The sequence below is a fragment of the Neolamprologus multifasciatus genome, chromosome 3, assembly GCF_963576455.1.
Source record: "Neolamprologus multifasciatus chromosome 3, fNeoMul1.2, whole genome shotgun sequence".
Taxonomy (NCBI): Eukaryota; Metazoa; Chordata; class Actinopteri; order Cichliformes; family Cichlidae; genus Neolamprologus; species Neolamprologus multifasciatus.
Genome location: NC_140441.1, coordinates 4908375 through 4923054, shown reverse-complemented (window position 1 = coordinate 4923054; position 14680 = coordinate 4908375). Strand labels below are relative to the sequence as shown.

General features: G+C 42.3%; 2 protein-coding genes across 4 annotated transcripts in view; one reads left to right on the top strand and one right to left on the bottom strand.

Moving 5' to 3' along the window:
• The window catches only part of LOC146521193 (protein NLRC3-like), a 111668-nt gene extending 107837 nt beyond the window's left edge, over positions 1-3831 (bottom strand). Inside the window, exons 1-2 of one of the 3 annotated variants that reach the window (XM_085154340.1) lie at positions 3762-3831; positions 2666-2792 (exon numbers count right to left, since the gene is read on the bottom strand). In XM_085154340.1, coding sequence (XP_085010466.1) covers positions 2666-2754 — 89 coding nt within the window. In that variant the 5' untranslated portion in view covers positions 2755-2792; positions 3762-3831. Of the gene's footprint in view, positions 1-2346; positions 2582-2665; positions 3371-3761 lie in introns of those variants that run through there. The other 2 variants (XR_014873131.1, XM_085154344.1) reach the window with 2 other exon arrangements.
• LOC146521164 (protein NLRC3-like) overlaps positions 1-14680 on the top strand; it is a 482659-nt gene that overhangs the window by 23166 nt on the left and 444813 nt on the right. The window lies entirely within an intron of this gene.

Here is a 14680-nt window from a genome sequence, read left to right as displayed (position 1 = left end):
GTCTAAAATTGCCAAGAACTGACGGATCTAAACCAGGTTTTTTTAGAAGCGGCTGGACAACAGCTTGTTTAAACAAGTCAGGAACAGTTCCATATGAGATACTGCCATTTACAATAGCAAGGATGTTGGGGCCGACTGTCTTCAGCACATCTCTGAGAAATGGTGTAGGTAACATATCCAAGGGGCACGTAGTTGGTTTCATGTGCATTATTATATCAGTGAGATGGGATAATGAAACCGGTTTAAATTCTGAAAAAAGGAACAAACATGTAGGTGGTTCAGAGGGGTCTTGGGATGGGAGCGGGATATGTGCTCGGATATCATTAATTTTTTCAGTAAAGAATTTTTGAAAATCCTCAGGCGTGTGTGGGGCAGTCTCAGATATGACTGATGTGGTGGGATGCAAGACAGAGTTGATTGTATTGAATAGAGCTTTAGGATTACCAGACTTCTTGTTAATGATCATGGAGAAATAATTTGCTCTTTCTACCTTGATGGTGCGCTGATAGTTATTTAAGCAATCTCTAAACACTTGATAAGAAACGTGGAGCTTATCTTTCTTCCATTTTCGTTCTGCTTTCCTGCATTCCTGCCTGACGGCACGAGTGACCTTATTTAGCCAAGGCTGAGTTTTAAATTTTTGCCGTCTACATTTTAAAGGAGCAATTGAGTCCATTATGTTGGTACAAGCACAATTAAAACATGCAAGAAGCTCATCAGGACTATTGCTATGAGGAGAACTTTCATCAAAGATGGCTAAAGGAGATGCAGCGAAGGCAGCTGAGAATTGGGGAGCGGTTTCAGGTGTTATAGGACGTATAAGAGAGGGGGCCTGGGTTTGTTTGGGGGATGGGTGAGGAATTGGAATATTAAATAAAATAAAATTATGGTCAGACGGACACACATCAATCACTTCAACGCCGATCACTGAGAGCCCAGATGACAAGATGAGGTCAAGAGTGTGGCCCTGCTTGTGTGTAGGGCCGTTGACAGACTGGGTCAGGTTAAATGAGTCCAAAAGTTGTAAAAACTCCCTAACCAAAGGTTTAGAGGGGCAACACATATGGATATTGAAGTCACCAAGGATTAGAAGCCTATCAGTGGTTGGTAATGTCACAGATAGAAAATCCGAAAATTCCTTAATGAAGTCTTTGTTAAGGTGAGGAGGCCTATAAACTAGAGCACAGAGTACAGGAGAGCACAGATCCAGCATAAACAGTTGCAGTTCAAAACTGGTGTAGACACTTCTGGGTAGCATTCTACATTTAAAGTTATCTCTGAAGACTGTTGCCAGGCCGCCTCCACGACGGCAGGTCCTAGGTGTGTTGAGGAAGTTACAGTTTTCAGGAGTCAGTTCCACAAAAGCAGCTAGATCATCAGAAGGTAGCCAAGTTTCAGTAATAAAGAGAAAGTCCAAGCCATGAGAGACAAACAGGTCACGGTATATGAAAGTCTTGTTCACCACGGACCTTGCATTGATTAATGCCAATTTAAGTGGTGAAGAGTCCGAGACTGAATGTGTGACAGCACCAGAGGGTACAAATTCCAGATGCTGAAAGTTGGTGGTGTTGGCACCTCCTTTTTTCTTGTTCAGTCTAGTTGGGTTATGTCGGAAAGCTGACCAAATAGATGGTATTTGGTGAGAAAGTCCGTTTCCCACAGGATGATTATACACATGCAGATTATGACGGCAGCCCCGGTGAATATAGCGTGGACAGCGAGCTATCCCCAAAGCAACACAGCGCGCATAAGTTTGGGGAGGCAGCCGAGTCCTTGTGTTAAGATGTAACAGTTCCAGTTTTGAATAGTGCATTTCGTCATTAGCACAAAGGTCCGAGCCTTTAATATGGCTATAAAAAACACTGCATAGTCCAATGGTAAAACCAAGCAACAGTAGGCGTATCCATCGTATGGTTAAAAGGGGAATCATAGTTTCTCCATTTGTTCACACAGCCAAGTGTGGCTCCAGGTTACATTTCAGATCTTCTTAGCCTGCACTTGCCCACTCGATCTCTGCGCTCCTCCAGTCAGATGGTTTTATCAGTTCCACGCTCCCAGCTCAAATCTAGAGGTGACAGGGCTTTCTCCATTGCCGCCCCGAGACTCTGGAATAGTCTCCCCCCCTTCATAAAATTCTCTCCATCCTTGGAAATCTTTAAATCAAATCCCAAGACCTACTTATTTTCCAAGGCTTTTGGATCTCGCTGATATTACATGTCTTACAAAGTTTTCTTTCTATTTTAATTATTTTATTATATTATTCCTCTGTTCAGCACTTTGGCCGGCACTTGATGTCTTTTAAATGTGCTATACAAATAAAGTTGACTTGACTTGACTTGACACCCTATACACTCTGACTGCTGTGTTTGTGGAAACACTCCAACACCCATTGCTTCACATATGAACATAGAAATGTGTGTGAAAAAGAGCTGAACTGACATTAAACACGATGGAGGATTTATTCACAAACACTGAGTCACAACAACATTTAGACACATATTACCTCTCTGCAGGAGGACCACTGCCCTTTAACTTGTCACTCTGTAAGGACACATAGTTGGGTGGAGGTCCAGGTGGGTTCCTGTGAATAATTATGGAGCAGTGATATGAGTGCTGAGCTGTGACATGGAGAAGAGTCATGGACAGTTAGAGATGGTCATCTCACCTCTGAGCTTTGGTCTGGCTCTCATGTTCCCCACACAGAGTGGTTTTAGAGGGAGGGACTCCCTCCCCTCTGTCCTCACACTGATCCATGCTGCTGAATTCAGCTCACACACACTTTCTACCTTCACCTGCAGAGGAAACACAAATCATTCATGTGCACATCAACTGAAATCCTCCTTTCCATCATGTGTGCTGTCCAAATATCAGCTGCTTCTTTCCTGCTTCATCTCAGTGTCAGCTGAGAGAATGACAAACCCACAATGTGTCAACATTTGATGGATGATGACACAGAAATGTGAAATGATATTGACCTAAATCTGTCTTAATGATAATGAGAAGCTTTGATGAGTTGTGACTCTCTGAGGTGTTACTGGGATGTTGAAACACTAGGGCTCAGCCCAGCCCTGAAATCTTTGCTATTTTCACCTGATAACAGCAGCTGTTTAAAGTTATTGAGTGTATTTGACAGTAAAGTGAATGTAAATGTTAGACACTGTGTGCTCACATAAGGCTGCAGTCAGCTGTGTTAGAGCATCTTTCACACAATGATCCTTTAATAAACACTCAGCACTCCATGTTGATGAAGCAGTCATGTGTGAGCTTGTGTGCTGACATGTTGACAGTGTGACTTCACCTTTTACAGGCTTCCTGTTTCATATTACACTTCCTCCTCACAGTCGGACTCATTTCACAGCTGCAACTACATTTCCTGTATGAGGAGAGCCAACAATCTGTTTACATGTCATTTCTAAGTTACAGCTGGAATAAAAAAAATCATTTACAAAGTCTGCTGCTCTCTCTGTAACCATCTGACCATCAACTAACTCTGTGCTGCTGCTCTCATTCACAAAGTGATCAAATGGTAGGTATGGCAGTGGGCAGCTACCAATCCAGGTACCTTGTACCCTGAGGGTAGCCATTTGTTAGATTGACCACTCTACCTACTGAACTATCCCATAAAACATTACACACTGACTTTAATTGAGAGACCGAAATACAAACACACAGTTTGTTGTGTGAAGAAATCAAACATGAGCTGAACAAACAGTAAAGTTCCTAAAGACAAACTGTTAAAGGAGGAAAAAAAGCAAACTTACAGTTTCTTCACACACACCAACAACAAGCTCCACTCCACAAAGTTCAGGAAAGACGAACTTTAGGAAAGAAGGGAACACCCAGAGAGGCGTTTGAGGACACTCAGCAGAATGAAACACTGTGTGCTACGTTCAGGTGCACCTCAAAACTCCCAACTCTCTGGCAGGTTGTGATTTATTTCTGCTCGTTTTCCTGTTTGAAACAGAGGATGGCTCAAAGCTTGGCTCCACTGTTTTATTCAAATAAAAAAAATCTACATTTATTTAGAAGCACATTTAAAAACAACACAGGTTGAGCCAAAGTGCTGTACATAGTAGAGATAAAATAGTAAACATACACAGTAATTACTATAAAAGACTTGTTATAATTGAAAGCTAGAGAGTACACTGCCCATGAAGCTACATTCTTTAGGGCCATGCCTGTAGCATTCTGCCTATTGCCTTCACATTATATAATTGTTTGAATAATAATTTTTAAAAAATAAGCCTTCACGTCATTATGCGGGCCGCAAGGAAAGGTGACATGGGCCGCGAGATTCATGCTGCAGGGAGAATGGACTGCCATACCCGTTATGTGTCTGTGAGAGAGGGAGGGAGAAAAAGAAGAGTAGAAAAGTACGAGTTGTCACCAACCAGAAACAGGAGATGGAAGCATGTAAATATAATAATAACCACTGCAGCCAAGAGGAGTGCTTGACGAGCCCAGTTGTAAGTAAGCTATTAAGACTCGACTGTACACTGTGTTCATGTTTTCCTCTGAAACAATAAGTTCTGTTGGAGCAGCCTTTCAACACCTCTCTCTGTTTCTTGCTAGCAAAGTTGACCCAGACAACTTAGTAAAGCTAGTTTCCAGCTACGAGCCCGACACGGAACCTGACGTATTAGCCAGAGGTCCCTTTACTATGGTTAGGAGCCGTGGACCTGTTTTATATACGCGTAGAATAGTTTTCTATACGGGATCACTGCAAAAAGTGAAGCCTTACCTAATGTCCACCCTACTGTTACTCATTTCGTATTAAGATTTAAACATCTAATTGGTATGGCGAGTAACCTTCAGTAATAGTAATAAATCACACAGCAATAGTATATTCATGTAGTTGTAAAAAGCATGATAATATTAAGTTATCCAAAGTATTTTGTTACGTTACTCTCCCTGAGTAACATAACAGAATACATTACAAAATATATTTTGGGGCATGTATTCTCTAATCTGTAGTGGAATACACTTTAAAAGTAACCATCCCAACACTGTGAAGATGTGAATCCAGGAGCAGTGGGTGGATGGCAGCATCACTATGAAGGATCAGTGTGAAAATACATCAACATCCACAAAGAAAACCAGTTGCAGCTTGTGGCTGCAGTTAGCTGGTTTGCTACTTAGCGTGGAGTAAACTCAGTAGAACATAGAATGCTAAACTGTCTAAACCAGGGGTGTCAAACATATGGCCTGTCATATTACAATTAAAATGTATAATTCTGATTTTCAGCCCCAAACATCGTGTCCATGTACATGTTGTCGGGTGTGAGAATATTTGTGTTGTGTGCTGTGGATTCAACTCTGCAGACTCCTCACTATTTTTCTCATCAAATTTCTACTTAGACAATGTGATGGACCAAGTTGAAAACCAGGAGGAGTCCCAGGAATTATTAGAAAAACATAGTTTTCATTTATTTAACCCCCAAAAATTATATGTACAAAAGTAATAAATGTTGAGCTCATAAAAGAGGTCAAAGAAACAAAACTGAACTCAGGCAAAGACTGCAAACTTAAAAAACCAAATGACTGCTACAAACAAACATAACTGACCTAAAACATGAAATGACATACAAGGGTATATATAATGGCTGATCAGACCATTGTGACACATGAGGGGTAACAAACAAACACAATCATAAATCACAACACAATGCAGTACAATCTAGTTTGTTAATAAACTAAACACCAAAGAAGAAAATCTAAACCCATTAAACCCTAAACTCAAATATTTAATTAAATACAAATACTTTGTTTTTAAATTGAAGAAAACACACATTCTCCCCTTCAGTAGGAAGTGGTGGTGTGATCCAATTATCTCCCTTTGCATTTAATGGTTTCAAACCCTGGCTACCATCTTTTGTCCAGCAACTCCCAGGGATGATGGCAGGTAAGGAATAAAAAGACAAAGGTTAGTTAAAAATTCAAAGTAATGAAGTGGTATGAATATATAATTAAACTAAATGTGCGCTTACAAATAGAACAAATGTATCCAAACCAATCAATAAAGTTATTGGAAACTACAGTGTGTTACTATGTTCAAATGAAAATACAAGAGCTACTGACTTTAGAGTGTGGCCACGGGTTTGGCCATCACACATCCCCCCACTTCTGGATCTTCCATCAGGCAGCGAGGGAGGTAATCAGCAGTGGTGTTGTCTTTACCAGGGATGTAGTGAACCTTAAACCAGTATGGCTGCATAGCCAGATACCACCTGGTGATTCTCCCATTAGTGTCTTTCATTCTTTCCAGCCACTGCAGGGCTTTGTGGTCAGTTTGAAGGATGAATTCTCTTCCCAGCAAATAATACTTGAAAGAGTCAAGTGCCCATTTAATGGCCAAGGCTTCCTTCTCAACCGTTGCGTAGCGGCTCTCCCTTGGTAGCAGCTTACAGCTCATGTAGGCGACAGGATGTCGATCCTCTGGTGGTCCCTGCAGAAGCACTGCTCCCAGACCCCTTTTAGAAGCATCAGTCTGCAAAGTAAAGTCTTTTGTAAAATCTGGTGAGTGCAGAATGGGGTCCTTACTCAGGGACTGGCGAATGTCTTTGAAAGCTGCAATGGCTTCAACTGTCCACCGAATCTTATTAGGACATCTTGAGGCAGTCCTGTCCTTCCGTGGGGCTGCTCTCGCTGAGAAGTTGAGATTAGTTGAATCAATGAGGAAGCTACAGTTTTTGCTTTAACAGTTTTTAATGGAAAGACTTCAGGATATCTTGTAGTGTAGTCTGTGATGACTAGGATAAAACGATTTCCAGTTTTACTCTTTTCCACAGGACCAACTATGTCCATGCCAAGACACTTAAATGGTATACCAATGATTGGGAGAGGTTGGAGTGGTGCTTTGGTGGGGACCCTAATTGAAGTCTTTTGACACTGAGGACAACTCCTGCAAAACATAGCAACATCTGAGCGCAAACCAGGCCAAAAAAAGTATCCCTTAATACGAGCGGTGGTCTTATGCTTCCCTAGGTGGCCAGCCCAGGGAATGGAGTGCCCCAAAGTAAGCACTGTTTCACGAGCCGCTTTAGTGACCACTAACTGCTTAACCTGGCCATTCTGGTGGTATAAAATGCCATCTTGCAGAATGAACTGCTCTTTATTTGTGTCAGATTCAACAGAGTCCTTCTCCTTAGCCCTCAGCAACATGGCAGACAAAGTTGGATCAGCCTGCTGCATTTCTCTGATGTTTGTGGGTACTGAAAAACCTAAAGGCATATCTGGAGCAGCCTGAACTGATGTCTTTCCAACAGTGTGTTGAAATTTTGACTTTGACTGCGTGGCTTCCGAGACTTCCCGGGTTCTGTCTCTAGTTCAGCCTCAAAGAAGGGTAAAGCACTCAGGGTTCCATAATGCTCATCCTGATTTTTAGTTTGAGCCCTTGTTATAGCAACATTACACTCCTGTACTTCCCTCAACAGATCATAGATGACTGGCAGATCCTCCCCAAGAACTACAGGATAGGGCAGATTACCAACCTTTAACAGATAGGGTGTCCCCTGCACTTCAATAAACAGATCAGCAGTAGGGTATGGTCTTTCATCACCATGTATACAGCAAACTGATATGGTTTCAGAGGGGCATGTGTAGTCATTTGACACATATTTCCTGTGTAACAGAGTCTGTGTGCTGCCAGTATCTATTAAAGCATTCATTTCTTGTCCATTAATCTTAACTGTGGTGATTTTATTTGACTGCTTTCTCTCAGATTTAATATCCACATTCTGATGAGGCACAAAACACATCTGGGATAATTTGCTTTGATTATTCAAAGGCTGGTTTTCCCTTGTAAAGGGCTTACCTACACCCATCGCTGACCTCTGAGGATGCTGAGGGGGTTGCGACCGACATGAATCTCTGGCAGCCTTCCATGCACTGTTGCTCCATGGCTGACTCTTACTTCGGGCAGCTACAAACACATCAGCCAGGGTGGCGGCCTCTGCAGCAGACTTTGGATTATGCTCCTTAATCCAGACCTGAAGCTCAGGATACAGCATTCTTAAAAACTGCTCCAAGATAATAATTTCACCAACTTCTTTTATAGTTCTGTTTTTAGGCTGAATCCATTTCTCATAAAGTTCTTTCAGTCTTGCATACAGTTCCTTGGGACTCTCATCAAAAACTTCAAGACAGCGAAATCTTTGCCTGTATGTTTCTGGGTTTATATCGTATTTTTGCAAAATGGCAGCTTTTACCTTATCATATTGCAGTGAACCGTCCACATCCATATTAACATAGGCACTTCGAGCCTTACCAGTAAGAAGAGGAAAGAGGTGAAAAATCCAGTCTGACTCTACCAGCGACAAGCAGCTGCAATTCTCTCAAAAGTGGTCCGAAAATCTTCAACATCATCTTCAGCAGCTAATTTCTCTAGTTTAGGATGATGAATATGCACAGACTGACCTGTTAATATGGAGGCTGAGCCAGAACCCTCATGCTGAGATGTTGCTTGAGTCTGATAATCAGTTGGAGTTTTAACAAGCTCTGGATTTTTCTTTTTTTTTTTTTACCTCTTTGTTGTGATGTTCTGGACATTCCTAAACCTCCATGAGTTCAGTCTCAATTTTCAATTCAATTTTCCCATATGCTTTCACTATATTACCCCAGATTCACCTTTCAATCATCCTCGTCCCTGTTCTCAATCAGCTGTGTGGCCTTGCAGATCAACACAGGCCCAAATCAGCTGTTTCCTCTCTCCATTCCTTCTCTCTTGATCTTTTCAGTCTTTCCTTCGAGGATTACTCCCAGCATGGCAAATCTGAAACTCAGTGTCCAGTGCTGTGCAGTGCTTTCACACAGTTATCCCACTGTTCAACTTCCCAGCTTGTAATTCAGAGTGCATGTTCCATCAAGTGTTTTCTTACATGCTGCTGCTGGAGTCTTCAGTGTTATAGGTCCGTTCCACTGTCTTTTGCCTGCTGTTAATTCTTCAAGTACACGGTGTTCTGTCTGTCTTCTGTCTTCATCAGGAGATTGACTGTCCGTTAAGCTTCTTCTCAGGATAAGGACAGAATGAGAGGTGAAGCTGTCAAATTTTAAGCCAAAGCCTGGCCTGTTTTTGTCCCAATTCTGTTCATCTATGTTTTTGCCGCGGTACTCATGTTTTCAGGTTGAGAAGAGTCCATGGGCACCTGTATTAACACACTAAAACATTTATTTAATATAATTTTTATTACTTTTTCTTAAGACATTCATTCGCTTCCTCTACCTAGATTTTAACACGTCTCTCTCGCTGGTTGCACACTCCACACATCAGCCAGTTTCCTTTTATGGGCATGTTCACTTCCTGCCAGACACTTCTTGCCAGACACACACACACACGCTTCACTTCACTGGATTTTCATCAATATACAGCCTAACCGAACTCTTATTTTATATTTACAATCTATAACCCTCTGTAACTCTGCTAAATGTTGATATAAAAAGAATGCACCCTCAGCGCACACACACAAACAAGCATACTCAGCTCTTTGCATTTGCAAGCATTCACATCAAAATCTTCAGCGTGCTTAACCCTTTAAGACCTACCATAGAACCAAGTCCGCCAGAGATTATATTATATTTTTACATGCTGTAGTGCCATTTTTGGGAGCATTTCAAGTTGCTATACATCAATACAACCATTATAGTCCAGATTTTAATAATATGTCTGCATTAAGTGCATAGTAATTACATAAATTGCAAAAAAAGTGCAATAAACTACAAAAAAATTGAAAATCGTTTTTGTTTTTTTAACATATATTTCTAGTTAGAGAAATTTAAGAGGCTTATCCCTCAAAACTGTAAATACAAAAAAGTTGCACAAAATAGTTTCCCACCACAGGAAATTTATTTTGAGTGTCTTCATAGTTTTATTTTTGAAATACACCAATTTTTATATACTGCAGGAAAAACGAAAATAAATATTATAGTGCAAATTTGCAAAAAAGCAGCATATGCATCAAAATAAACTATTTCCAGCAGTGCAATATGAGTCCTAAGCATCCCAGAAACGACACAGAAAGTCATAAAGTCAAACATAACTTTTAAAAACACCAGTATAGGCTCATGAGGCCCTGATGGTAAAAAAAAAACTACATTTCCGTGAAAATGACATCACTTCCGGTTTCGGGCAGGTCATGGCGGACATGCAAAAGTTCACACTGATGGACGTAGGAAGTGTTATGAACAGCTGATCAGATCGGCAAAGCGTGTTTCTGGAATATTATGTTTTTGTTGCTGCAAGTGCTTTTTATGCAGTTTTTGCAAAGCTATAAATGGAAGGAAACTGTGACCGAGGACAAGCTGATGGCATAAGATGTAAGTACAACTCCTCCGGTTTCATATGGAAAAAAAATTATTGCGCTAGCTTACGTGGTTGCAGAGCTACCGGGATTTAAAAATAGTTACGCAAAACAGCGTGCCCGCTCCGACCGGGTTTGAAGGGTTAACAGAGCTATTTTGACCCAAATCCTCAAGACAATTAACAGTTTTTCACACACATCACCATTCTTTCAGCTCAGTTTTTTAGCATCATTCACAGTGTGAGGAATTAGAGATATATTTTGCTGCTATTGTTAATCATCATTCTCATTACCATTGCATTAATAATACAGTTTACAGTATTGATATTGTATTCAGGTGTTTAAACATATTGGTACCCAATTAGCCTTTACTACAGGTGCAGTTATAACCACTCTAAACTGTTGAGTTGAATCTATAAGCTTAAATGCGTTTGAATGCTTGTTATAATCTTAAATGTGTACGTACTGGCCTTCTGTCTGGTGGAAAAGGTTACAAGTTTCAGCTGGTGAAGTGAGAGGTGAAACTGAGTGCATTTCATGCTAACACTCACACACTCACACAGTAGACAGACTTATTTATAGGTGAGAGGTTAGTCATGTTTGCTTGTAACTTTAAAATTGTCTCTGTAAAAGAGGAACAGTTTCTTGCAGGGTGTGGGTCTGGTGTTCCAGACAAGAAGTGAAAGTTAGAAGGCTGACAGGAAGCATCTGTCGTGGAGACGGAGACAATATTATTTTTAAACTGTGTTAAAAGTCATTGTGGCTTTGAAACCTATGTATGAACTGTATCTGATTGACGTTGAAGGGGCGTATTAAATTAAAGCCCTGATGGTATATAAAGCATCTGCTTATGCTCTTTAAGTCAGGGGTCAGCGCTGTCTGCGTACAGCGGCGGTCTCCCCACGCGTGTCATTAAAAATCATCGTTTGATTTCACCTGGCCGGATCAGTGTTGTTATTATGAAAGTTGATTACCTCCTCTATCCCTCCTCAATATTGAACCCAACATTTTGGGAGGCTCGTCCGGTTATTGAGGAGGGAGAGTGAGTTGGAGGCTTGGACAGCATTTTATGACTTTTGGAGGTTTTTTTGATAATTTACATATGCTAAAACTGAGGCAGAAATTGGTCAAAGGAGCTTGCAAAGAAAAGCGTATGGACTTCTTTAAGTTACTTGAAGACGTTTCACCTCTCATCCAAGAAGCTTCTTCAGTTCTAAGGTCAAATGGTGGAGAGTCCCAGATATAAACCTAGTGGGAGTGTCCCCCCACAGAGGGACAAAAGGACCCCCTGATGATCCTCTAATCGCCTGAGCCAAGGTGTGGAACTGGGTGTGGGTCCCAATCAGCCAGAGTTTCGGGTGAGTTCATTGTGAAACCTGGCCCCACCTTATCATGCGAATTCCTGAGGTCAGATGGCCCAGGGTGTGAGTGGGCGTTAAGGCGTCTGGGAAGGGATCTCAAAACTGGATTATAGATGGCAGAGAGTTGGTGTCGTAAACCACCCGCCTCTGTTCAAAGATGGTCGCTCACAGTGGACATAGATGGCTTCTTTCACTCCTCTTTCAAACCATCTGTCCTCTCTGTCCAAAATGTGAACATTGGCATCCTCGAAAGAGTGTCCTTTATCCTTAAGATGCAGATGGACAGCTGAGTCTTGTCCTGTGGAGGTGGCTCTTCTGTGTTGTGCCATGCACTTGTGAAGTGGCTGTTTGGTCTCTCCAATGTAGAGGTCTGGGCATTCCTCGCTGCACTGTACAGCATACACCACATTGTTAAGTCTGTGTTTTGGCGTTTTGTCTTTCGGGTGAGCCAGTTTTTGTCTGAGTGTGTTGCTGGGTCTGAAGTACACTGGGATGTCATGCTTGGAGAAAACCCTCCTGAGTTTCTCTGATACACCGGCTACATAGGGGATGACAATGTTGTTGCGTCTGTCCTTCTTATCCTCCCTCGCTGGCGTCTGATCTTCTTTTCTGTGCCTCTTGGCTGACTTTAAGAATGCCCATTTAGGATAGCCGCACGTTTTGAGTGCTTCCTTTACATGTGTGTGTTCCTTCTTTTTTCCTTCAGGCTTAGAGGGAACATGTTCTGCCCGGTGGTGTAGGGTCCTAATTACTCCAAGTTTGTGTTCCAGAGGGTGATGGGAGTCAAACAGGAGGTACTGGTCCGTGTGTGTGGGCTTCCGGTAAACTTCGATGTTGAGGTTGCCATTCTCTTCAATGTGCACAGCGCAGTCCAGGAAAGGCAAACAGTTATCCTTTGTGTCTTCCCTGGTGAACTTGATGTTTTTATCCACAGCGTTGATGTGCGCAGTGAAGGATTCCACTTCTTGTGTCTTGATTTTGACCCAGGTGTCGTCTACTTAAATGTACCAGTGGCTGGGTACTCTTCCTTTGAAAGAGCCAAGAGCCTTCCTTTCCACTTCCTCCATGTAAAGGTTGGCTACAATAGGTGACACGGGGGAGCCCATGGCACAGCCATGTTTTTGTCTGTAATAGCCTTCGTTGTATTTGAAATATGTAGTGGTGAGGCAGAGGTCTAACAGTGTGCAAATCTGATCGGGTGTGAAGTTGGTCCTGTCTTCCAAGGAGTTGTCTTCTTGTAGTCGTTTTCTGACAGTCTCCACTGCCTCCGTGGTGGGTATGTACGTGAAGAGAGAGACTACATCAAAGGACACCATGGTTTCATCTGGATCCAGGGTAAGTTTCTGGACCTTGTCAGTGAAGTCGGTGGAGTTCTTGATGTGGTGTGGGGTGTTCCCCACGAGAGGAGCAAGGATGGTAGCAAGGTGTTTTGCAATGTTATAAGTGGCTGAGTTTATGCTACTGACTATGGGTCTGAGTGGGACAGCTTCCTTGTGGATTTTTGGAAGTCCGTAAATGCAGGGTATGGCATCCCCTGGGTAAAGGCGGTGATAAGTAAGGCGGTCAATGATTTTGTCCTTTTCCAAGTCTTGTCACTCTGTCAGGTCTGATTTATAGAAGATCAGGTTTCCTTTCTGCAGCTGATTAAAAGCCAGTTTTCCCAGAAAATCCATCATCTTCCTGCTCTCTGGACTCCAGTGTGGATCTGTCTCAGCCCCTCCACCATACTTGACCTTCGTCACTTTGGCCATGTTGAAATTTAAATATATATTTTTAATGCTTATTTGCTGATTATATTGTTTTATGTATAAGAAAGGGCCAGCTTTGAGTCTGGGTCACAGCCTGACAGGAAACTGCATGCTTTTGCAGAGCACAGGAGCAGAAAGTGAAACTAAGTAGAGTGTTTGATCGAAACTTAAATCGTGTGTGACGTCTAGAAGTATATAAATAACCTGGCTTCGAGTTTTTTGCTTGAGACTGGGTGCCTTGCTCGGTCTCCATATTCCAGAATATGTACAATTAAAGATCATTTTTTGAGTTGGACCACTTTGAGCCGTATCTTTCTTGGCCGTAAAGAATACAAAGAACTGGATTTAATAGCCTGAACCACCAGGAAGTGGATGTACATCTCAGACAGGGTCTTGGGTAGCTGTCCTCCCTCTCTGGTTTTCAGCACATCCTCCAGAACTGTAGCAGTGATCCAGCAGAAGACTGGGATGTGGCACATGATTTGGAGACTTCATGATGTCTTGATGTGGGAGATGATCCTGCTGGCTTGCTCCTCATCTCTGAATCTCTTCCTGAAGTACTCCTGCTTCTGTGGGTCAGTGAACCCTCTGACCTCTGTCACCATGCCAACACAGTCAGGAGGGATCTGATTGGCTGCTGCAGGTCCTGTGGTTATCCAGAGGCGAGCTGAGGGAAGCAGTTTCCCCCTGATGAGGTTTATCAGCAGCACATCCACTGAGGTGGACGTTCTAGGGTCAGTTATAATTGTAGTTTTGTGGAAGTCCAGAGGAAGTCGACACTCATCCAGACTATCAAAGATGAACACAACCTGGAAGTCTTCAAAGCTGCAGATTCCTGCTTCTTTGGTTTCAGTAAAGAAGTGATGAACAAGTTCCACCAAGCTGAACTTTTCCTCTTTCAGCACATTCAGCTCTCTGAAAGTGAATGGAAATATGAACTGGATGCCCTGGTTTACTTTGTCTTCAGCCCAGTCCAGGGTGTATTTCTGTGTTAAGACTGTTTTCCCAATGCCAGCCACTCCCTTTGTCAGCACTGTTCTGATTGGTTCATCTCTTCCAGGTGAGCCTTTAAAGATGTCTTCTTGTCTGATTGTTGTTTCTGGTCTGTCTCATTTCCTGGATGCTGTTTCAATTTGTCTGACCTCATGTTCATCATTGACCTCTGCAGTCCCTCCCTCTGTGATGTAGAGCTCTGTGTAGATTCAGAAGGGTTGGGTTTCCTGCTTTAGCGATTCCCTCAAACACACACTGGAACAACTTATTCAGGGTGGATTTA